Source organism: Microtus pennsylvanicus, chromosome X (assembly GCF_037038515.1).
Source record: "Microtus pennsylvanicus isolate mMicPen1 chromosome X, mMicPen1.hap1, whole genome shotgun sequence".
NCBI classification, from domain to species: domain Eukaryota; kingdom Metazoa; phylum Chordata; class Mammalia; order Rodentia; family Cricetidae; genus Microtus; species Microtus pennsylvanicus.
In genome coordinates this window covers 55,584,068-55,608,876 of record NC_134601.1, presented here as the reverse complement: position 1 = coordinate 55,608,876, position 24,809 = coordinate 55,584,068, and the positions used below count along the sequence as shown (strand labels likewise).

Genomic DNA, 24,809 nt, shown 5'->3' with positions numbered 1-24,809 from the left:
TACAGGCAACTAAGGAGCGTTGAGAATGTGGGAAAGTCTTCCCCAGGGACAGGCGCTCCAGTTGGCTAGCCAGTGCCAGCGCACAACTCTGAAAACAGGCACATCTTACAAAAGGAAAGCCATAAAGTGTACGGTGTTCCACCTCGACTTTAAAGCTTCTAACGGCTTCCTACCATATCTATGATTCCAAATCCTTATCCTGGTCTGCAAGGCCTACTGCGGATTGGCTTCTGTGAACTGGCTTCTGTGGGCTGGCTTCCGTGGACTGGCTTCCGTGGGCTGGCTTCTGCTCGTGCCTTAAGCCTCACTGCTTCCTCTCCTGTATGCAGTCCCACTTGCCATCCTTCTGGTTTCTCAAAGCTTCTTCCCTCTGTGTTTTCCAATGCCATCAGCTGGAATGCTGCACGAATAGCAAAAACCCAGAGACAGATATTGGGGTCAAGCGGAAGATCAGAAAAGCAAAGTAGTCAGCCAGTGCCTCTTACTGCTACCTCAGATGGATATCGGCAACCGTGTCTCCACGAATCCTCAGACTGAGACCAATCTCCTCCTGTTTTATAGTCCTCTCTAGTACTGGGATTAAAGGTGTGCACAGCCGCCTGGCCTCTATGAGTAACTAGAGTGGCTGCTGGGATTAAAGGTGTGTGCCACCACTGCCTGGCCTGCATGGCTGACTAGTGTGGCTGCTGGGATTAAAGGTGTGTGCCACCACTGCCTGGCCTGCATGGCTGACTAGTGTGGCTGCTGGGATTACAGGTGTGTGCCACCACTGCCTGGCCTGCATGGCTGACTAGTGTGGCTGCTGGGATTAAAGGTGTGTGCCACCACTGCCTGGCCTGCATGGCTGACTAGTGTGGCTGCTGGGATTACAGGTGTGTGCCACCACTGCCTGGCTTGCATGGCTGACTAGTGTGGCTGCTGGGATTAAAGGTGTGTGCCACCACTGCCTGGCCTGCATGGCTGACTAGTGTGGCTGCTGGGATTACAGGTGTGTGCCACCACTGCCTGGCCTGCATGGCTGATTAGTGTGGCTGCTGGGATTAAAGGTGTGTGCCACCACTGCCTGGCCTGCATGGCTGACTAGTGTGGCTGCTGGGATTAAAGGTGTGTGCCACCACTGCCTGGCCTGCATGGCTGACTAGTGTGGCTGCTGGGATTAAAGGTGTGTGCCACCACTGCCTGGCCTGCATGGCTGACTAGTGTGGCTGCTGGGATTAAAGGTGTGTGCCACCACTGCCTGGCCTGCATGGCTGACTAGTGTGGCTGCTTGGCACGCTGGTCTTCAGGCAAACTTTATTTGTTAAAATACAATATACCACTATACTGGAACACTTCCCCTTGACCTTTATGTGTGGGCCCATTCCACTTTTCAGATACCACATGGGTAGAAATAGGCCCTCCCCAGAGCCCATTTCTGATGACCCATAATTCTCTATGACATCACACTAATTTTTAAAATCTTCGTGTGTATGCGTGAGGAGTGTAGGCAAACACACGTGAAGGTCAGAGGACAACTTTGTGTTCTCTCCTCCCACCACAGGTTGTGGGAAATGAACTCAGGCTGGCGGGCTTGCTGAACCATCTTACTGGCCTTTCATTTCATTCAGTAGTGCCTGTCGCTTTGAAAACTGTGAACCACTTTGTTCACCACTAACGTCCTCTGCTCCACAGATGGCTGAGTTACTAAAAGGGAGTGGATTAGCCTTGAACTCAAAGACACGCATCTTTACCCCTGAGACAGCAAAGCCAAAAGGTCAGAAGCATCTAACTATATTCCTCTGCTCTTGGTGCTTTGGAGAGAGAAGTCCTCTGCTAGCGGGTAGGGGGTCTTGCAGGGGAAAATAAAGGTTGGGAACAAAGTGGTCCTGATGTGATATGGTGGGAAGAGGAGAGCTAGAGCTGCTAAGTCCAGAACATCACGTTAAGCAATTGACCATCTGTGGTGAGATCCCATCTGACACAAGAACCATACATTCAGTCTGGCAGTGGTGGTGCATGCCTTTAATCCCAGCACTCGTGAGGAAGAGGCAGGCAGGTCTCTGTGAGTTCAAGGCCAGCCTGGTCTACGTAGCGAGTTCCAGGACAGGTTCTAAAAGCTACACAGAGAAACTCTGTCTCAAAAATCTAAAGAAAAAAAAAGAATTAGAACTTGAAAAAATGAACCATACATTCATGGCACCTAATACCTGATCATTTACAAGATGAGGTCACTCGACTATCGGGGTATGAGATGACAGAAAGCAGACTGACTGTAAGGCTAACTCTAAAATTGAGAGTTTGCGGGATGGATGCTGTCATATAATCCAGTCTCAGAAAGACAGAAAGACAAATACCACATTTTCTCTCTCATATGTGTATGAGACACATATATATGTATGTATGTATGTATGTGTGTGTGTGTGTGCGTGTGTGTGCGTGTGTGATGAAACCAGAAAATGGACCATGAGAAGGGGAAATTGTTTTGAGGAAGGGAATAGAGGAAGGGGAACACATGCGACATAAAACCAAGAATGAGATGGCCGAGAGTTGAATGGTACAGGAGGAGCAGGGGAATGGAAAAGAAGGGACAAGGGAAGATCAACAAAAATAAATTATTTTTTATTTAAATAAAAAATGAAACATTTTTAAATAGAGATGAAACATTACATCTTGCTTGAATTTTAAAAAACAAACAAAAAGCCAGGTGTGGTGGTGTGCAGGCTTAATCTTTCCTTGGGAGGTGGAGACAGGCAGGCAGGGACAGAGTTTTCAAGGTCGTCCCTGGCTACACAGTGAGCCTGGGGTCAGCCAGGGCTCCAAGAGATCCTGTCTCAAAAAACAAAACAAAAACCAAACAATTGGGCTGGAGAGATGATGGCTCACTGGCTAAGAGTATATGCTGCTATTGGAAAAGACCTGGACTCCATTTCTAGCACCCACACGACGGCTCACAACTACCTATAATTCCAGCTCCTGAGGACACAATACCCCTTCTGGCCTCTTTGGGCACCAGGTATGCATGTGGTGCATATACCTACACGCTAGAAAAATACTCATATACATGAAAGATAGAACATTAATTTTACAAAAGAGAAAAAAGTGACATTTATAACAGCATCAGGAAAAAGTGAAGAACCCAAGTATACATTTCAACCAATTATCTACAAGATCTGTACATGAAAACTAAAGCACTAACAAAAAGAACCAAACACCTGTACAGATGCCAATTTTCCATAAAATGATCTTCAGAGATTACAAAATCCCATACGCCCTAGAAAGAATACTGAACATAGCAGCAAGCTGATTTTAAAATATGGGAAAGACAAAACTCCATAATAGCCAAAAATAACTACAAAACAGAACAAAGGTGGAAGAATCGTGACCAAATGTTCAAAACTGTCCCTAAAGCTGCAATAAGCCAATCAAGACACTCTATATAGCTAGGCAGAGTAGCATATGCTTATAGTCACGGTTACCTGGAAAAAGAAGCAGGAGAATCACTTGAGCCCATAAGTTTACAACCAGTCTACGAAACACAGCAACACTAAAGAAATGAAAACTGGCAAGGTAGTAGAGGCTGGGGCTCAGTGGTTGAGTGTAACATAGGTGAAGCCTTGGGTGGGAACCTCACAATTAAAAAGGAAAACAAGTACTGTGTGGGTAAAATAACAACGGATGAAACATAGTGAGCTGGTGGGTTTGTTGTTGTTGAGACAGGGTCTTGATTTTGCAGTCCCGGTTGGTCTGGAACAGGCTGGCCTTGAACTCACAGAGATGCAAAGTGTCTTTGCTTCCTGAGTGCTGAAATTCAGGGTAGGTGCCATCACACCCGACCATGAACTGACGTCTGACAGAACTATAAAAGAGATGAAGGAAAAATAGTCTTGTTAATAACTAGGTGTCATAGACAGGCGATGGTGGCACACGTCTTTAATCCCAGCACTTGGGAGGCAGAGGCAGGAGGATCTCTGTGAGTTTGAGGCCAGCCTGGTCTACAGAGCGAGTTCCAGGATAGCCAGGACTGTTACACAAAACAGTTTTGTCTCAAAAAACCAATAATATAAGAAGAAAAAGAAGTCAAAACTAGACATGTTTTTTAAAAAATAAACTGACATACAACTTATGCATTATACAAAACTACTTCAAAATAGACGACTACAGATGTAAATGTCAAAAATACAACTTTCAGAAGTATAGAAGATATTCATGATTGAGTCAAGAAAGGCACAACAGAAAGGCTGGAGAGATGGCTCAATGGTTAACAGCACTTGCTCTGGCTGAGGACCCAAGTTCAGTTGCCAGCACCCACAGAGGCTCACAATCATATGTAATTCCACAGGCAGATCCATACAAGTGACAATACACACACATACACATAAATAAAAGGAAACAGAAATCATTTACAAAACAAAACAACAACAAAAAACCTCAAAGAAGCAGGTTTAAAATGTGTAGAAGATAGTCAGTGGTGGCGCACTCCTTTAATCCCAGCACTCATGAGGTAGAGACAGGAGGATCTCTGAGTTTGAGGACAGCCTGGTCTACAGAGCTAGTTCCAGGACAGCCAGGACTACACAGAGAAACCCTATCTTGAAAACAAAAACCAAACAAACAAATAAAACATAAAAAATTCAACATTAAAAAAATGGGTAGAGCCGGGCGGTGGTGGCGCACGCCTTTAACCCCAGCACTCGGGAGGCAGAGGCAGGCGGATCTCTGTGAGTTTGAGACCAGCCTGGTCTACAGAGCGAGTTCCAGGACAGGCTCCAAAGCTACAGAGAAACCCTGCCTCGAAAAACCAAAAAAATAAAAAATAAAAATAATTAAAAAATGGGTAGAAGAGCTGAATACACACTTTACCAAAGATACAGATGGAAAATTAACATATACATATGTGTATTGCAAAAAAAGAAACCAATTCAAACTGACAAAGCTCTTGTATAAACATTTCTCTAAAGATGCTATCTAAAAGGCCATATGCCTATGAAAAGATACTCAACATCACCAGTCAACGAAGAAACGCAGAAACGATACAATAAAATTTCAATATGGGTACAGAGAAATTTGAGTCCTTATTTATTGTTGGCTCGTGACTGAGAGATTTTGAAACAGAACATCCAACAAGCTAAGGGAAACAGAATGGAATCTCCTGCAAAAATTACAAATAGTCAGAGCTGGTGGTGCAAGTCTGTAATTGTTGGGAGGCAAAAAAAAACCCAGGAAGATCTTGCATTCAAGGTCTGCTTGGGCTAGCAAAACCGCATCTCAAAAAATTATTTAAATTTTTTAAGGGCTAGGGAAACAGTTCAGTGATAGAGTAACTTGTATAGAATGTGGAAGACGCAAGACCTAATGCCCACTACAAAAACAAAACATACCACCCAAAACCCTAAAACTACCATACTTCTGAACACTTATCCAAAATAACCGAAACTAGGATGTCCCAAAGTTATTTTTACACAGCCATGGTGACTGTAACGTTATCCAAACAGCGGTCTACTGACACGAGTGAATAAACTGTATACACATGCAGGGAATTGTTACACCCTAAAAGGGAAGGCGATTTAGCACACACCTGGACGAACACTGAGGACTCGCGGCACGTGAAGTAGGCCCCTCGCAAAAAGAAGTGCTATATGATCTCACACACAGTAAGTATCTAAATCAGACAGATTCACCAGAGCAGAAAGAACATCATGGTTACCAGGGCTTAGGAGTCCCTTTGTGTCCGGGTTTCAGATTTAGAAGCTGAAAAGTTCTACAGATTTGATTCACAATCATGCAGATTAACACTGTTGAACTCCACAATTAAAAATGGCTAGAGGGCCAGGTGTGGTGCCTCTGCTCCCCCAGGTGCCCTTAATTCTAGCACTTGGGGGAGCAGAGGCAGGTGGACCTCTAAGTTTGAGGCCAGTCTAGTCTACATAGTGAGTGAATTTTAGGACAGCCAGAGCTAAAAGTGAGACCCTGTCTCAAACAAACAACAAAAAAATTAAGGCTAGAGAAACTGGACTTGGCAGCCCAAGTCGAGAGTTCAAGGTCACTGCTCAGCCGTAGAGCACTTCAACTTCAGCCATTAGATACTAGATTCAATCTCTGCTAGCAGCTAAAGAATAAAAATCCCACAGCCATCAGGTTTGCCTGTTTCTAAAGATAGGGGCCGGAGAGACTGCTTAGTATTAATAGCACTTTTTTCAGGGTTGGGCATTTAGCTCAGCGGTAGAGTGCTTGCCTAGCAAATACAGGGTCCTGGGTTTGGTCCTCAGCTCTGGGGAAAAAAAAAAACCTCAGCTTTTTGTTGGGCCCTGTCTTGAAAAAACAAACCAAACCAAACAAAAAACACTTTTTGCTCTTGTAGAGGACCTGGTTTCCATTCCCAGCACCCACCCATGACCTCCAGTTCCAGGGCATCTCATGCCCTCTTCAGACCTCTGCAGGCACCAGGCACACGTGAGATACACATACATATAATGCAGGCAAAAGGCTCATACAAAAATTAAATTTTAAAAGATCTTTAAAAATCTACTAAAAGACACTAAGCATTTAACCTAACACTCAGGAGATAGAGACAGAAGGCTCTGGAATTCAAGGTCAGCCTCAGGTACACAGGGAATTTGATGTCAGCCTGGGTTATATGGGATTGTGTTTCAAAAATCTAAAATTAAAAATTAAATCTATATTAAAAATCTAAAATTAAAAATAAGAGTCAGCCACTACATGAGACCCCATCTCAAAAACAAAAATGGTTAATAAACTTTTTTAAAACTGTAATAAAAGCAGTATGCTCAACATCATCTATCACTAGGAAAATTAAATAAAAATCAGTAGATAACCGAGAAAAGCACAGGACATATGGTCCGTGGCAATATGAATCTTAGATGATCAAAGCAAGCTAGTTTAGTTTATTCAATTCTATTATTTATATTATTTTATTTTATATTTTATTTTTTGAGAAAGTCCTGCTTGCTATGGTGCCCAGGTTGGTTTTGAACTCCTGAACAAAAGTGATCCTAAATGTTAGAACTAGATGCGCATGCCAGCACACCCAACAAGACAGCTTAGTCTTTAAAAAGCTTTTCAAATTCTCTTAAATGACAGTCACAATTACAAATGCCACCATTTATTAGAGTGAGAACATTTCATAACATTTTCATATTTTTGCCACAGTTGATCATTTGCAAAAAGAAAAGAGAGTATGACTTTCCAAAATTTCAATATGGCTCTTTTTATTAAAATTAATAGAGAAAGTACATCATATTGTTTCAATAATTTTTAATAAAAAGAGAAAAATGAAATGTACACACTCACTTGATATTAATGACATAATGTTTCATATCCTTATAGAGGAAGCAAAATTTGTAACTTGAGCCAGAGGTTGAAATCATTGGCATTTATCTAACAGCAAATATTTCATAAAATATGTAGAAGTATAACCACAGAATTGCTTTAGGGGGTTCTCTAGCTGAATCATTGCACGTCACTTGATTTTTTCAAAATGATTATGTTCTGATCTAACTATACATACATATAAATAAAGATTCCACAGGAGAAGCAGTTCAGCATAGTAGAGCTTGAGTTTTAAAGTCAGATTTTTGGCTTTCCCAATTCCTGGCCAGTGGCTCTTGGGGAACTTGAAGTCTGAGCTTCAGGGGTATTCATTTGAAAAAGTTGATGACAAGAGTTAACTATCATAGGAGGTATTGTCCGAGAGAGCCAATACCTCTAAAGTGCTTTCCACAGCATCTGACACACACCTAGTACTCAGTGGAGAGTAATGAGTATTAATGCTGCTATTACCATTAGGTTTCATTATTACTAACAAAATAAGCGCCCCTCAAGTCTAAACACACACCTAAAAAGGTCTACAAGGAAGTAAGTCTGTGAGACTAGCACGTGGCCAGAGACTAGAAGCCTGAATGTCTGATGTGGTGTAAGTATATCCAAGCTGTGCACATAGGAATTTGGGGATAAAGTGGAGTAAAGGCAGAGGTCATTGTCTGGTGGACACAGTTAGTCATTCATACAATGTTAATTCTGTCTCACAACTAGGAGAGGAAAGGAGGTGAAGAATTAGCCAAAGGCAGATCCCATTCACTGGCTGCGGAGTCACTGGGAAGGTGGTAACATGTACCAGTCTGTGCATTCCCAGCAGTCCCAATCCTCTTTGGCCCAGTTTTTGCTAGCTCAACTGTACCTCCACTCTAGCCTACTTTTCCCTGCAAGTAATGAAATCAGAAAAGGCAAAGACAATGACTTCCTGGCAGAACCTCACAAACAAGTCTTAAAAGTGCAATTGGTCAGAGATAACACCAGGAGGGCAACACACTCCATGTTTCCTCACGCCTTGCAATACAGGCAAACAGATAGGAATATGGGAAGAACCACATGGATACTGACATCACTGAAGGAATGACACACTTCAAACAGGCTTCTGCAAATAGCAAATGGAAAACAAGACACCCAACAGATAATCTACTCTCACTACGCCCCCTCCTGTGTCCTCACACAGTAATTCTCCCAGCTGACTGACTAGCTCCTTTGGGTTATTTAGCAAGGCCATATTTTCATTCAGACCTGAGCTACCTACCCCTGCGTCTGCAATCTGGCTCTTTCTCTTGTTTTGTTTTTGGTGCTGGGGATGTCCTCACACATGCCTAGCATGTACTCATTACTGAGCTACACCCCCAGCCACATGGCTTTTCCTTCTTTAATTCTGTAGTTTCATATGTCATGGCTCACATATAACTCTACTATTTTAAGTAAAGAAATATTTCTGCAGATTCGGGTTTCTAATTGATTTCTACCGACAAGAGAATCATTCAAACCCTAGTTAATTAATTCTAAGGGCAGTTCGAAGATCAGAGACAGAATCTCTTAAAAGGATCCACCTTTTAAGAATTAGAAGGAATTAATTTTAATTCCTCCAACTTTCCTCCCATACCATTATTTTTTTCAAAAAATTTAAAACAGTTATTAGCTTTGAAGAAGAAATAAAAAACCATCAACCTGCCGGGCGGTGGTGGCGCTCGCCTTTAATCCCAGCACTCGGGAGGCAGAGGCAGGTGGATCTCTGTGAGTTCGAGGACAGTCTGGTCTACAAGAGCTAGTTCCAGGACAGGAACCAAAAGCTACAGAGAAACCCTGTCTCGAAAAAAAAAAAAACAAAAACCACCAAACCATCAACCTTAGAAACTAGAGACTTATCTAGCCCTAAAGATATCACAGAAGAGGACTGACAGGGAAGCCAGGCACGGTGGTGCATTCCTGCAGTTACAGCACTGGAGGGGCTAAGATAGGAGGATTATAGGTTCAGGGCCGTCCTCCAGTGTGTACCAGGAACTTGTCTCAAAGACAAGACAGAAAACTTACTTATACAAAGATTTTGAAAACAATCTACCTCCTAGAAAGCAAGTGAAATGGAGTCAAGGATTTTAGTGAAAGAGAAGAACAGCAATGCAGGAAACTCAATGGGATGGTCAGAAAGATTCTTCCTGGGACATAGAAACGAGACCATGAAATCAAGAAGCTCTTTCGTCTTGATTTAAGTGCCGGCCTCCAGTCTCAACTCAGAAAGATCTGAATTATTTGAACTGGTTGTCGATCAGAGTCCCTTTCATTTTTGCTTTCTTGGCTTCCAATTCAGCCTGGAAAGAAAAAAAAGTATGCCCTGATACATCACAATCACATGAAATTCTTAACATTTCTTCTTTATTCTAGTTGTCCCACTTGCTCTTAACTGCTTAGTGTATAAGCCAACTGTGGTTTTACAATCCTTATCCATCAATTCAAAACTCTGGCTCATGAAAGCTAGATATAAAATTACATGTGTATGTGTGTGTAGATCATCAAGGGGAAGGAGGGATATGTGTGCTAAGAAAACAGAAGGACAAGCAGAATGGAGACCTGTAATCCATGAACTAGGTAGGGAGCTAGAGGGAGGAGGATCAGGAGGAGTTCAAAGCCAGCTTACATAGCAACTGTCAGGTCAGCCTGGACTAATCCTGTCTTGAAAAAAAACCAGAGAGAATGAAAACAAAAAAAGCAGAGGAGGGATACTATGCAAAGAAGTAAGGAGACCAACCAGAGGGGGTAGGGACATGGGAAGGCTGTGGGGTAGGAGTATGGGGAGTCTGTGGAGTAGGAGCATGGGAAGGCTGTGGGGTAGGGACAGGGGGAGTCTGTGGGATAGGAGCATGGGAAGGCTTTGGGATAGGGACACGGGGAGGCTGTGGGGTAGGGAGAGTGTAGGGTAGGGAAAGAATGAGAACAAAGATAATGAGACACTTCTTATGAAATGCCATGAAGAAACTCACTAAATATGCTAAAAAATTGAAAAATGTAGGTCCCACCCTATATAGAGATATCATGCTCCAAGTTAATCCCATGGATAAAGCAGAAAACTAGCAGTGCTTTAAAAGCAATCACAGTCCCAATTTGGGTAAACTGAGGTAGCAGAACTGTATGCCATCAATTTGGGTAAACTGAGGTAGCAGCACTGTATGCCATCAATTTGGGTATACTGAGGTAGCAGAACTGTATGCCATCAATTTGGGTAAACTGAGGTAGTAGAACTGTATGCCATCAATTTGGATACACTGAGGTAGCAGAACTGTATGCCATCAATTTGGGTAAACTGAGGTAGCAGAACTGTATGCCATCAATCTGGGTAAACTGAGGTAGCAGAACTGTATGCCATCAATCTGGGTAAACTGAGGTAGCAGAACTGTATGCCATCAATTTGGGTATACTGAGGTAGCAGAACTGTATGCCATCAATTTGGGTATACTGAGGTAGCAGAACTGTATGCCATCAATTTGGGTAAACTGAGGTAGTAGAACTGTATGCCATCAATTTGGGTAAACTGAGGTAGCAGAACTGTATGCCATCAATTTGGATACACTGAGGTAGCAGAACTGTATGCCATCAATTTGGGTTTACTGAGGTAGCAGAACTGTATGCCATCAATTTGGGTTTACTGAGGTAGCAGAACTGTATGCCATCAATTTGGGTAAACTGAGGTAGCAGCACTGTATGCCATCAATTTGGGTTTACTGAGGTAGCAGAACTGTATGCCATCAATTTGGGTATACTGAGGTAGCAGAACTGTATGCCATCATGTACTGGAAAGCACTAAAAACCTGGCCCTTAATCCTGATCCTAGAGAGAAAGTAGCAGGTTTAACCATCACTCAAGTTAGGCCTGGCAAACAAGATTTCTAATTTAGTGCTAGACCCCAGTCACTATTTACCAACACAGCCAGAGCCTGGTGTGAGGAAGCTGGCAGCCAACTATACTAGTAACTTCCAAGAGCCTTTGCAAATCATTCAAAGCAAGAAATCCAAGCCAGGAGGCCTGCGCCTTTCCCCACGCCACTCACCAGCTCTTGCAGTCGCCTCTTGCTCATGCCTTTGCGCTCCAGCTGTTTTTCAATCACTTTGGCATTCTGTGCATAGGAGTCGGCAACTTCCCTCTATAGGGAAAATTAAGGGCCTTCAGACCAGCGCACTTACCAGGAACTACAATCAAGACCTCAGGAGTTATTTGTACTACTCAAGCCCATAAATTGGAACTCAAACAGCAGGCCTCCCTACACTTCCAATTCTTCATCTTCTCAATAACCCAGGAGACTTCAGGTTTCCATGGTGATCATTTGATAACATCCCTCCATAAAAAACACTTGGCTTGAAATACCAGAAAAGTAACTGCTGTTACTGCTAAGGACAGACTCAAACCATTAGAGCCTGCCTGGGAGGGACTGAAAATTATTTAGTCCAGTACCTTATTTTTTATTGGTTTGTTTTTGAGATAGGAACATGCAGACCCTGAATGTAAGATGCTCCCATCTAAACCTCCAGAGTACTGGGATTATAGGCGTAAACTGTCAGATCTGAATCCAGTTCAGTAGTTTTAAAATTAAAAAGTGATGAGAGGATCCACATTCTTTGTTCTCCTTTTATAGCAGATGTCCCTCCCATTCAGGGAAACAGGTACTCCCAATAGCACCGAGTTTCTTACTAGTGGAGCAGGGTGTGAAAGCAAGGCTGCCAACTGTTCTGCTCCGCAGAGGCTCTGACTTGAGTCCCCTTACTCCCCCGCCCCCCAATTCCAATTCCCATGAAAGCCGAAGCACTTACAGCCTCTATCTCTTCTTCTTCCTCATCAATGGTAGACACAGTAACAGAGCTGAACTTGCCCATGTCTTTAGTCCGTTTGGTCATCATCACCTAGAAGAGAAGGAAGAGGTATCAAGCTAATCAAGCTAAGGTCACCTCACAAGGATCCATGAGCCATGTAAGCACATGCATTTGTGTGCCTGTGTACAGGCACGGTGTGAGAATACCTGCCTCTTAGGGACAGGGCAGGCTAACTATCTAAATGTCAGTGTTTTCAAGCATTTCCTTTTGAGGTTTTTTTTTTTTTTGAGACAGTTCCTGTCTAGCCCTGGCTGTCCTGGAACTCACTCTATAGACCAGGCTAAACACGAATTCAGAGATTCGCTTGCTTCTGCCTTCCCTCCTGATTGATGGGATTAAAGGTGTGTGCCACCACTACCTGGCAAAAGGTGGCTGGAGAGACAGCTGTGGGTGCTGGAAACCAAACTCTTATATTTTTGGTTGTGAGGGTAGCCTTTAACGGCTGAGCTATCTCTCCACTCCACTATTGAGGGATTTTTAAGTATATTTAAAAATCATTCTAATTCATTGAGGATTTAATTGTTCCCACTCTAAAAAAAACTGAAAAGAGGAAAATAAAAATTATATAATTTGTAACCTTACAAGATTACTGCATATGAAGCAAATAATAAATGTCATAGTTCTATATCTGGCTATATACAACAATTGCATTTTCTTAATAAATAATATTATAGATGTATAGGTGAAAGTTGCTTTATTTTAAAGTTTAGGGGGCAGTGCTCCAGCTCAGTGGGTCTTGCATAATATGTTTGAGTCCTGCGTATGATCCCCAGCACTAATGAAACCTGGGACTAAATGTGTAGCTGTATTAAGTCGCCTGTGCCCTTGGATGATAATTACCTTCTTAGGAGGCTCTTGCTTCTGAGTATATATATTGGTTTTCCCAAAGCCTTGACCAAATTTCACTACTGCTCCATCCACGATGAACGTCACAGGCGCATTCTTCGGCTGGGACTGGTAGAAGAGCGGAAGCCCACACCTGCAAATGGCGGAGTGAATCTCTGCAAAGCTCTAGTTCTACTCCCCAAAGCACAACTTACAAAGGAGACTTGCTTTCTCAGAAGACCTTTGTTTGTGGCATAAAATGTTTTCCTTTCCCCTAACGGACTGGGCAAGAATCAATTAGGATGCATGTTGAAATTTCCGATCAGGTTCCTAGGCCTGGTCCATAAGATCCTGGTTTGGCAAATGTAGGGGGTGAGTAAGGCCTGGGACTCTGCTCTTTTCAATGGCATTCCATATGATTATTTTTGACATTAGACAAAATTTGGGGAATGCTATCTAATGCTACTATTGGCTTTGTAGTAAAAAACTGCTACCGTTATACTCAGGTGTCTTGGCACTGGTTTGGGCATTCTGTCCCCTTTGCTGTTTCATTTTGCAGCATCAGAGAAAGTGGACACTTTCTTTGGCTGACCATCATGCTTTTTGAGCTAAAAAGTAGACCTACAAGAAATGATAAAACCAGCCTCATCAATCCAGTATGGTGAGGAGCTCAAAGCCTTCCTATCTTCTACTTGTTTTCTTCTGCTTCAGTGCTCCTACTCTCAATCTTTTTTTTTTTTTTTTTGATTTTCGAGACAGGGTTTCTCCGTAGCTTTTGGTTCCTGTCTTGGAACTAGTTCTTATAGACCAGGCTGGCCTCGAACTCACAGAGATCCGCCTGCCTCTGCCTCCCGAGTGCTGGGATTAAAGGCGTGTGCCACCACCGCCCACCCTCTACTCTGAATCTTTTGAGAACTAAGACACAATTGTCCTTATGTAAAGATTGAACTTAACTGCCTGGCGTGGAGCCTGGCCTTTAATCCCAGCACTCTGGAGGCAGAGGCAGGTGAGTTTAAGGCTAGCCTGGTCAACATAATAAGTTCTTGGATAGCCAGAGCTACACAGAGAGACCCTGTGTCTCAAAACAACAATAACAAAACTTGAACTCACTAATATTCTTACTATTAATAGCCCAAAGCTGGAAGTTTTGCTTTAAATAACATCCTTTAAGATTCTTAGCTTTATAGTCTACATAATAGATTTTATACATAAACCTGGAACTAAATTATATTGTGTCACAGTTTCCATTATGACTCAGCCAATTCTATTCCAAAAGAAAATATATATTGACAATAAAATCTATCTAGAATACTCACAGCAACTTTACTGATAATAGCCTACACTGGAAGCAACTCAAATTAATTGTAAATGGGTAAACAAACTGATACAATGGAATGCTCAAAAATAAAAACCACTGTGAATGAGTAAATGAACTAATAGGATGGGATAGTCAACAATTTTAAAAAGATACATATATCAGGGAAGAGACAGAAATCTTTAATAAATAAATAAATAAATAAAAAACAAAAAGCAAAAAAAAAACCCAACAAAAAAAAGATACATATAACACCTTGGATGAATCCCTAAAATAACAAACTGAGGAAAACTAGTATAGAGGCCAGTGAGATGGCTGAGCGGGTAAAGGAGTCTGCTGTCAAGCTGGAAAACCTGAGTTTGACCCCCAACACCCACATGCAAAAAGGCAAAACTCTTATGCAAGTTGTCCTTTGAGTCTGACATGTATTCCATGCCACGGACATGCGCAGAGAAGAAAGAGACAGGGAGGGAGGGAAGAGGGAAAGAGAGGGAAAGACAGACAGGTATAAAGACATGTATTTGTACAGAAGTGTTAGGAACGGTGAAAGCAGTATGACATAAAGCAGGGGCTACCAGGGAGAAGGGTGAAGGGTGTTGGAAATGTTTTCTATCGTGACAGGGGTGGCATTATTTTATTGTATTTTTCTGTCAAAACTCATCGACTTGAATATTCAGATGGGTTCATTTTATGCAGACATATTACATCTTGATCTTTCAAATTATACTATGTTAAAAACTCAAGTTTTTGCCTGGTGTGGTGCTGCATGCCTATAATCCTAGTACTTGGGAGGCTAGGGCAAAGGAGCAAAAGCTCAAAGCTATCCTGAACTACATATCAAGACCCTGCCTCTGAGGGAAAAAAAGGCCCTCATTTTCCTTACTTTTATAATCAGCTGATCAGAGGTGGATTTAACTAGCATCTTTGGAAAGCATATTAGCATTTGGTTTGAAGGCCTTTGAGATTATCGAGATCAAAAAGAGATTATTTTCCTAACACAGTATGCTTTTACTGACCCATGCTCAGAAAAACCCACACTGTTGATACTTACTTTGCACACTTCTTTCTGTATTGACGTTCAATGCCCTCAGGCCTGCACAGAAAATGGAAGTTAAAAAAATGAAAACTTACAAGCAAATCTCATAACCAATTAACCTCCTAGCTCCTTTTTCCCATCATTCATCACTTATAATAACTCATGGTAAAAGTTCAGAAGTTCTTTTTTTTTTGGTTTTTTGAGACAGGGTTTCTCTGTGGCTTTGGAGCCTGTCCTGGAACTAGCTCTGTAGACCAGGCTGGTCTCGAACTCACAGAGATCCTCCTGCCTCTGCCTCCCTAGTGCTGGGATTAAAGGCGTGTGCCACCATTGCCCGGCTGTTCAGAAGTTCTTCATTTCATAGATCAACTGGCTGATTAAGCATGTATTAAATGTATAACCCCAGCATGCATTCCTTCTCTCACGAGCATGTACTGAGCAACTAAGAGGGTTGTAAGCAATTAATAATAATGCTAGCTAAGCAGAGAAATGGTAAGTAGTATTAATAGTTACAATCGTGATTGGTCTTGTAGTATCAACAATGATAACCACAATAATATAGCAGCAACCAATTATACAGTCAGCAATTTGCGCCCATGGCTTCTGAAATCTGTGGACTCCACCAACCATGGACAGAAAATATTAGACAAAAGTTGTGTCAGGGGTAGGGAGATGACTCAGTGAGTAAGAGTGCTTGTTCTGCCAGAACAAAGACCCAAGTTAGAATCCCCAGTATCAGGCCGGGCGGTGGTGGCGCATGCCTTTAATCCCAGCATTTGGGAGGCAGAGGCAGGTGGATCTCTGTGAGTTCGAGACCAGCCTGGTCTACAAGAGCTAGTTCCAGGACAGGCTCCAAAACCACAGAGAAACCCTGTCTTGAACCCCCCCCCCCAAAAGAAGATAAAAGTGGTCATCGCCAGGTGTCCAATACCACAGAATACGCCGGGTGATGGTGGCGCACGCCTTTAATCCCAGCACTTGGGAGGCAGAGGCAGGCGGATCTCTGTGAGTTCGAGATGAGCCTGGTCTACAAGAGCTAGTTCCAGGACAGAGAAACCCTGTCTCGAAAAGCCAAAAAAAAAAAAAAAGAATCCCCAGTATCCACATAAAAAGCCAGCCTTGGCTATGTATGCCTGTAACTCCAGCACTGGGAGTTGATAGCTCACTGGCCAGCCAGCCTAGTTGAAATGGCAAAGTTCTGGCTCAGTGAGAGACCCTGTCTCAAGGAAATAAAATGCAGAGTGACAGAGGAGGACACCCTAGCATTTGGCTCTAGATTATGCATGTGTATATACACCCATGCACCCATGTGTATGCAAAACACATACACACACACACACAGCACAAAGTTGTATTAGTACTGAAATGCATATATTTTCTTGTCATTATCCCCTAACCAATGCGGTATTAATAGCATTTCATTGGCTAGGGGATTAGAAATAATCTGGGCCTGGTGTTAGTGAAAGCCCATTCCCAGTGACATACTTCCGTCCAACAAGGCCACACCTCCTAATCCTTCCCAACAGTCCACCAACCGGGACCCAAGCATTCAAAGAAGCCAATGGGAGGCCATTCTCAGTCAAGGAACCATACTCCGAAATCATTCTCTAGAGAACTTGCACCACTTTACACTAGCAGCAATGCACTAAGAGTTCTGTTTCTCTACTGCCCCACTGACAGTGTATGGTAGTTAAGTGCATCCCAGCCAATTTCACATATGAAAAATTAGATCTTCACGGGTGCAATAGCATGTACCTATCTATAATCATGGCTACTCGGGAGGCTGGGGCAGGAGGATTATAGTTTGAGACCTACCTGGGTAACATAGCAATACACATCTCAGAAATAGGGAAAAGAAAACGAGACCTTTTCAAAACTGAAGGTAGGCATCTTAGCACCAAAGTGACAGCCACTTGTGCGCTTTTGTTTTATTTTTGTGAACTGTTCTTAATTGCCTTTGATTTTTTGTTTTGCAATATGTGGAAATCTTAGATTGTTCTATAGTATCAGTACATTTCTATAGTCCTAACTTCTTTCTCTTTGCTCTCACTGTCTGCTGTGTATGTTAGAGCATAGACAGGACTTCTTCAACCTGAATTCCTACTGGAAATAAAAAATTCCAACCACTTATTCTAGAATCTGCTCCCATTAGTTTCTTCCTCCAAATCACTCTCTAAATAGAGGCAGAAGTGGCTTCCCTGGTACCACCTAAGAACATAACTGGTTTCTAGAGCATCTTATACAGTCTCCCTCTTCCACATTCCTGATTACATTTTCAAACAAGTTCTCATGTGACTTTCTCTACCAATCCTTTGTTTTGTTCTTATGGTTTTAATAATCATAATTACTTGCTTTTTCTATTTATTAATTTTTTATCATTTCCATCATCCATTCCCTGAGATCAGACAGACTCCGCTTTATTTCTCTATCTCCAGAGCTGAGCAAAACACTAGATATAGGGACTGGAGAGAGGGCTCAGCAGTAAAGAGCACTGCCTGCTCTTCCAAAGTAACTAGGTTTAATTCCCAGCACCCATATGGTGGTTCACAACTGTCTGTAACCCCAGCTCCAGGGACCCAATGCCTTCTTCTAACCTCTGTGAGGTACACATGTGGTAAAGAAATAGACATGCAGGTAAAATAACATACACATAAAATTAAAAGAACTGTACACAGAGAAGATGTACAATAAATACTAAATGGATTCATCTGAATAAGGAAACTAAACTGATCATCAAGAAGCTTTTTCTGAGATAAGATCTTATTGAAGCTGCCCAATATGATCTAGAGTTTGCCTATGTAGCCCAGGCAGACTCCCACATGCTAGGATAACAGTTGTAAGCCACTGCAGCTGGTTGGCAAAGTTAAAAGTTTTCTTTTCTTTTCTTTTCTTTTCTTTTCTTTTCTTTTCTTTTCTTTTCTTTTCTTTTCTCGAGACACGGTATCTCTGTGTAGCCCTGGCTGTCCTGGACCTCACTCTGTAGACCAGGCTGTCCTCAGACTCTGAGATCTACCTGCCTTTGCCTCCTGAGGATCAAAGGTGTGTGCCACCACTGCCCAGCCAAGCCAAATTCTTAAGTGGAGCAATCTATAATAGCAGCAGAGGTGGTAGCACCACACTCTGTCTGAGAGAGTCATAGAAACTTCATGAAGAGATGGTACTCAAGCCACAGTTCAGATAGAAAGTGGGACTTCATTTGAATGAAATACTCCATATATACATGGTGTATTCATGGAATTGCTGCTATATAGAACGTCTGATGTCATCAGGACTTAAAACCCTAAAATTTCCTACCAATATTATAGACATAAAAACACTGCCAAGTTATTCTATGAACAATTATAAGACAATAAGTCAGGTTACCTAGAAGTCCTATAATGAAAAACAAAGACATAGCTGGGTATGGTGGCACTTGCCTGTAAACCCAGCACATGGTAGGTTGAAGCAGGAGGATTGAATTGAAGGCCAGATTAGGCTGCATAGTGAGAACCTGTGTCAAAAAAAAAGAGAAAAAAAAACCCACAAATTATTATTCTCACTCAAGAAGTAGGTGGGAAAGCTGTGTGCTCAGCAACTGGCAAAAAAGAGGAACACTAAGAAAAAACTAGAATTCTGCCTTGGCCAGCCAAAGAGCACAGAGTAAGCCCTTGGAAAAGCTGCACATGACTAGACCACGAACTATGTCAAAGGGGAGTGTACTTGCTTGTTGGTAAGTTCTAGGAACTCTGAACTCCAAGAGTGCTTGGCTACAAGTCCCTGGCCTAGGCCCTGCCATTAAATAAGGTACTACTTGCTACTAAGTAAGGTTAGTACTATAGCTGATTCATTCTAAGGGTAAGGCTGATCAGATTACAGGGTTTCTATTTCAGTCTAGGGTCACCCAGTAGTTTTCTTGACCAGGTTTGTGATGTTACAGGAGACTGCAGACTAGTTGTATTAAATTGCTGGTGGTTTAAAAGAAAATGGCCCCCAAAGGGAGTGGCACTATTAGGTGTGGCTTTGTTGGAGTAGGTGTGGCCTTGTTGGAGAAAGGGCTTTGAGGTCTCCTATATTCAAACTACACCCAGTGAAACAGTCCTGTTGCCTGCATATCAACATAACAGCTCCTGCTCCAGCGCCATGTCTGCCTGCATGTCATCATGCTCTCTGCCATGATGAGAATGAACTAAATCCTCGAAAACTGTAAGGCCCTACCTCAAAGAAATGCTTTCCTTTCTAAGAGCTGCCATGGTCACGGTATCTCTTTACAGCAATACAATCCCTAACTAATGCAATTGCTTTCTCTACTAACTGAATAATACATAATACTATTATATGCATAACTTTCTATAAATAGTATATGTAATTATTACAGCGATCCTAAAGCTAGTTGATAATTTTCAAAACCAGATTTCTAAATAATGGGGGAAGATAAAACATAGCACAAAGTGAACCATGTAATCTGAGCCCTTGAGAGATGCAAGCAGGAGGATCAGGAATTAAGGTCATTTTCCGCTAAGTATCCTCCTATTCCAGGCCTGTGCTACAAGAGAGACTGTCAGAAAAACAAATGAAAATAAACAAAAAGTTAAAATAATAAGAGAAGAGGGACTGGAGAGATGGCTCAGAGGTCAAGAGCACTGTTTACTCTTCCAGAGGACTAGGGTTCTATTCCCAGTACCCACATGGCAGCTCACAACTCCAGTTCCTGTTCTGGCCTCTGTATGCACCAGGCACATAAATGATACACAAGCATGCATGCCGGCAAAACATCCACATACAGAAAATAAAATTTATAAAAATGAAAAGGCACAGAAAAAGTCACATGATACAGGCAGATAATGGAGTGATGCACTGATAAGCCAAGGAACACTGGCATTGCTGGGGAAAAACCCATACGAGAGTGAGAGATGGCTCAAAAAGTAAGGCATTTGCCACCAAACTTGATGACCCACGTTCTATCCCTGGGATTCATAGCCTTCACCTACATATAACCTAGGCTACATGAGCCCCTTTATATACATACATACATACATACATACATACATACATACATATCACCTACATATAACCTAGGCTACATGAGCCCCTTTATATACATACATACATACATATCACCTACATATAACCTAGGCTACATGAGCCCCTTTATATACATACATACATATCACCTACATATAACCTAGGCTACATGAGACCCTTTATATACATACATACATACATACATGAGAAAGTAGATGAGAGAGAAAAAGGAAGGACTGAAGAGTTACAAAGAATTGGACAGAACCAGGAGAAGCTAATAATACAGAGTTAGAAGAAAGGAAAGAGGGGGCTGGAGAGTTGGCTCCGCAGTAAAAGCACTGGTTGCTCTTCTGGAGGACCCGGGTTCAATATCCAGCACTCACATGGTGGCTCACAACCGTCTGTAACTCCAGTTCCAGGGGATCTGATGCCTTCTTCTTCACACATATATGCAAGTAAAGCACTAACACACACTCACACACTTTTAAAAAGGAAAGAGTTCTAAGGTGTGTATAGAAGATAAAAGTGGGCCGGGCAGTGGTGGCACACGCCTTTAATCCCAGAACTCGGGAGGCAGAGGCAGGTGAATCTCTGTGAGTTTGAGACCAGCCTGGTCTACAAGAGCTAGTTCCAGGACAGGCTCCAAAACCACAGAGAAACCCTGTCTTGAAACCTCCCCCCCCAAAAAAAAGAAGATAAAAGTGGTCATCGCCAGGTGTCCAATACCACAGAATACGCCGGGCGATGGTGGCGCACGCCTTTAATCCCAGCACTAGGGAGGCAGAGGCAGGCGGATCTCTGTGAGTTCGAGACCAGCCTGGTCTACAGAGCTAGTTCCAGGACAGGCTCCAAAGCCACAGAGAAACCCTGTCTCGAAAAAACCAAAAAAAAAAAAAACATAGAATATCTGTCCCCCAGAATAAAGTCCACTCACTCAATCAGCAAATATTTCATTTTCTGAGCTCCTGTTGTATGCTGGGCACTTAAGACATTTGGAATACACTGGTGTATTAGCATGCTAAAACTGCTATAGTAAAATGCCACAATCTGGGTAGCTTTAAGCAACCAAAATTAATAGGCTCAGATTTGGAGGCTGAAGTTTTGAGAATTGTCAGCTGAGCTATGCTCTTTTGACTTATCCCTTCTCACCTAGCATCTCTGTGTATGTGTATGTGTGCATATGTGTATATGGAACACATAGAGAGATGGGGGTCTTACTATGTAGACTAGGCTGACCTGAAGTTCACAATGTAGACCAGGTTGGACTGGCGCTCATAGAGATCTGTCTACTTTTGCTTCTCAGGTTCTGGGATTAAAAGCATGTGCCACCAGGCCTGGCATTTTTTTGTTTGTTTCTTTTAAATTTTTGGTTTTTTTTATATTGTCTGTTGTGGGCATGGATGGAGCTGCCATGGCCTGCCTGTCCGGAGGTTAGAAGGCAGCTTCTGGTACTTAGTTTTCTTCTTCTACCATATGGTAATTTCCTCACTGACATCTTTAATATAGACTGTGCTTTATTCATTCAAGACCTGGTACCTAGCTCAGTACCTGGTACAGGCCATGCATAAGCTTATAGACTGGGGATGTTAAGTCTGTGGGAGAGTGCTCATCCTGGAAGACTAAGGCCCTTGGCTCCTTCCCCAGCCCTGCAAATAATACCGATAACAACAACTAAAGTTGCAGGCTGTACAAACTCATTCAAACCTGTAATTGGAACATCACAGCTACCAAATGCAAAGAGAATCAAGTTTCAGTACCATTTAACAGAGTACAGGAAAGAATTTGCTGCATTAACATAAGTTAGACTACTAGCACAAACGTCAAAGTATCAGACCTAACTATGTGAGCTGATTAACACTACACAGACTAATTTACATTCTTCACAAACTGACCTCAACACAGCAGGGAAATAGAGCATTAAGCCCTTACCTCCGAAGATAGGTAGTCTCCTCATCTTCGGTGTTACAAAACTTATGAGCGTGTTTGGCAGCATCAATCACGCGAGACCGGTCCCGAGGCCTCATTGGCAATTTCTCTAATTGACAATCTAAAGGAATGAAGAAAGATTTCGCCGCTTAGAACCACTTAAAAATATCCTGAGCCTAGAGTGGTGGTGCGCGCCTGTAATGCAGGAGGATCGCGGGCAAGTTCGAGGCCGTTCTAAACTACATAGTGAATTCAAGTTGGACCTGAGCAACTTAATGCAATCTTATCTCCAAAAAAAAAAAAAGCCCGACGTCTCGCTGCAGCAGTTTCCCGCCACTCACCCAGCACCAGGACCATCTGGCCGCACAAACAGTAGTAGACATGGAGGGGCTTCTCGCCGTCATCATATTCCTCGCGATCCCGGGTGTCAGAGCAGACCACCGACCGGGAAACGACTTTCGGCATAGCTCAAGCGGAGCAGCAAGAGAAATGAAGGGTCGCGCCGAGATGGCGTCACAGACGCACGTGTAGGACCTGGCTTCTCCCTGGTCACGTGCTGGTGCCGGCCTGATTAACTTCCGGAACGTCCCATCTGGCTACGATGCAGGGGGAGGCGGGGTAGGGTTGTTGACAGATGCTTCTCTGGCTAGGCAGTTAGTTGGAACAGCTTTAGTTGTCGACCCGCTCACTATTATTTAAATTATTTTGATTTCTATACAATCATCAATATTTATCTTGTTTTATTTGTTAGCGCACTAGTGTGTATGTGTTGAGGTCAGAAAACAACTTTCTGATTTCTAGTCTTTCTTTCCACTTTGTGGATCTCAAAAGATACAGCTCAGGTCTTAAGCACTTTTACCTACAGAGCCATTTCTCTGATCCATAAATATCCATGAATTTATGCAAAACCTGACATAATAAAAAACTATACATCATACACACACACAGAGACAACACACCCTAGATTCTAGATGTACCTGTAAATATTTTTATTTTATTGACAATATTCAGAATGAGTATCTAATGAAGTAGAAACTTTTTTTCTGCTGTACTGGGAATTAAACCTAGGACGTTGCACATACCAGACAAGCATTCTATCTCTGAGCTATCTTCCAGCCCTATTTCTTCTTTGTTTCTTTAATTTAGTTTTTAAAATTTATACATTTTTATTTTATGTGTACGACTGCTTTGCCTGCATAGGAAGGCTTTGGAGCCTCTGGAACTGGCATTACATAAGGTTATGAGTTGGCCTGTGTGTCCAATAGAACCAGAGTTCTCAGGAAGAGCAGCCAACACTCTTAACTGCTCAGCTATCTCTCCACCTTCCTCTGTCCTTCCTTTCTTTCCTTTCCTTCTCTCCCTTCCTTTCCCTACCCCTTCCTTCCTTCTTTCCTCTTCCTTCCTCCTTCCTTTCCTCTTACTTCCTCCTTCCTTTCCCTTCCCCCTTCCTTCCTTCCTTCCTTCCTTCCTTCCTTCCTTCCTTCCTTCCTTCCTTCCTTCCCTCTTTCCTTCATTTCTTTTTATCTAATGAAGTGTTTCATCATCTAGTTGAGGTAGCCTTGAACTCATAACCCTCTTCCCTCTGTGTCCTGTATGCTGAGATTGCAAGCATGTATCCAGGTGACCAGCTGAAGCTTCTTTATTTAAAAAGATACAATTTAAATTCTTTAAAAAAAAATCAACGTGGGCACTGAAGGAGCTCAGTGGCCTGCCACAAAGCCTGATGAACTAAATTCCATCTCCAGGCCCCACATGATGATGGAAGGCAAGAACAATCTAACTCTATTAAGTTGTCATCTGACTTGTGGTGCACACGCACACACACACACACACACACAGAGAGAGAGAGAGAGAGAGAGAGAGAGAGACAGAGACAGAGACAGAGACAGACAGAGAGACAGAGATAGAGAGACAGAGAGTCAGAGACAGAGATAGACAGACAGAGAGAATAATTTAAAAATACTAAATTCAAATAATATGTAATCCATTTTTTGAAAGTGTATTAATAGGCAGTCATGGTTGCAGGTCTTCAATCCCAATACTTAAAAGGCAAAGGAAGGAGGACCTTGCTGGGTTTCAGGCCAACCAAGTCTACACAGTGAGACTCTGTCTCAGAAAAAAGAAATTCAATTTGGTAATAGTTTAGTCAAAACTGTGCAACCAATGCCCTTATCTAATTCCAGAACGTATCAAAAGGAAATCTCATACTTTTTATTAGTCATTACCTGCCCCCTTTCCATTTTGCAAAAAGTAATTCCTTTTTTATAGTTGAATAATATCTCATTGTATGGGTATACTATTTTTTTGGGGGGTATACTATTTTTTGTTTATCCTAGCATGACTGGTTTTACCCTGTTTCCACTTTTTTGGCTTTTATAGATAAAGCTGCGGTGGATATTCACATACAAGTTGCAATGGTCATGTGCGTGTACAGGTCATATTCAAGATGGTTATTTTCAACTCTTTCAGTTATAGACCTAGTAGTGAAATGGCTACATCAGGAGCAAGTCTATATTTAATCTTATAGAACCTA

The 24,809-nt window shown here is 42.3% G+C and overlaps 2 protein-coding genes across 4 annotated transcripts in view; one reads left to right on the top strand and one right to left on the bottom strand.

Moving 5' to 3' along the window:
• The window catches only part of Ube2a (ubiquitin conjugating enzyme E2 A), an 85,108-nt gene that overhangs the window by 42,550 nt on the left and 17,749 nt on the right, over positions 1 to 24,809 (top strand). The gene's annotated exons all lie outside the window — the stretch shown is intronic.
• Positions 272 to 22,824, bottom strand: Steep1 (STING1 ER exit protein 1). 3 transcript variants are annotated; one of them, XM_075957564.1, is made up of 7 exons: positions 22,618 to 22,823; positions 22,280 to 22,397; positions 15,365 to 15,406; positions 13,014 to 13,152; positions 12,114 to 12,203; positions 11,357 to 11,449; positions 272 to 400 (listed from the first exon to the last, which is right to left on the bottom strand). In XM_075957564.1, the coding sequence occupies exons 1-7, from the start codon at positions 22,739 to 22,741 to the stop codon at positions 389 to 391; spliced, it is 618 nt and encodes a 205-aa protein (XP_075813679.1). In that variant the 5' UTR covers positions 22,742 to 22,823; the 3' UTR covers positions 272 to 388. The 3 variants fall into 3 exon arrangements, with proteins under 3 accessions (XP_075813679.1, XP_075813678.1, XP_075813677.1); XM_075957563.1 differs by lacking the exon at positions 272 to 400 and adding an exon at positions 2,579 to 3,835 and having other exon boundaries at positions 22,618 to 22,824; XM_075957562.1 differs by lacking the exon at positions 272 to 400 and adding an exon at positions 7,086 to 9,623 and having other exon boundaries at positions 22,618 to 22,820.

Bases quoted from the DNA above. Each gene is read 5' to 3' on its own strand.
- Steep1 (XM_075957562.1), bottom strand. From the start codon at position 22,741: ATGCCGAAAGTCGTTTCCCGGTCGGTGGTCTGCTCTGACACCCGGGAT. The intron at 12,204-13,013 runs GTAATTATCATC...CTTCTCTTCTAG, and splicing joins AGCAAGAGCCTCCTAAGAAG to GTGATGATGACCAAACGGAC. The intron at 9,624-11,356 runs GTGAGTGGCGTG...TTTTCTTTCCAG, and splicing joins AGAGGCGACTGCAAGAGCTG to GCTGAATTGGAAGCCAAGAA.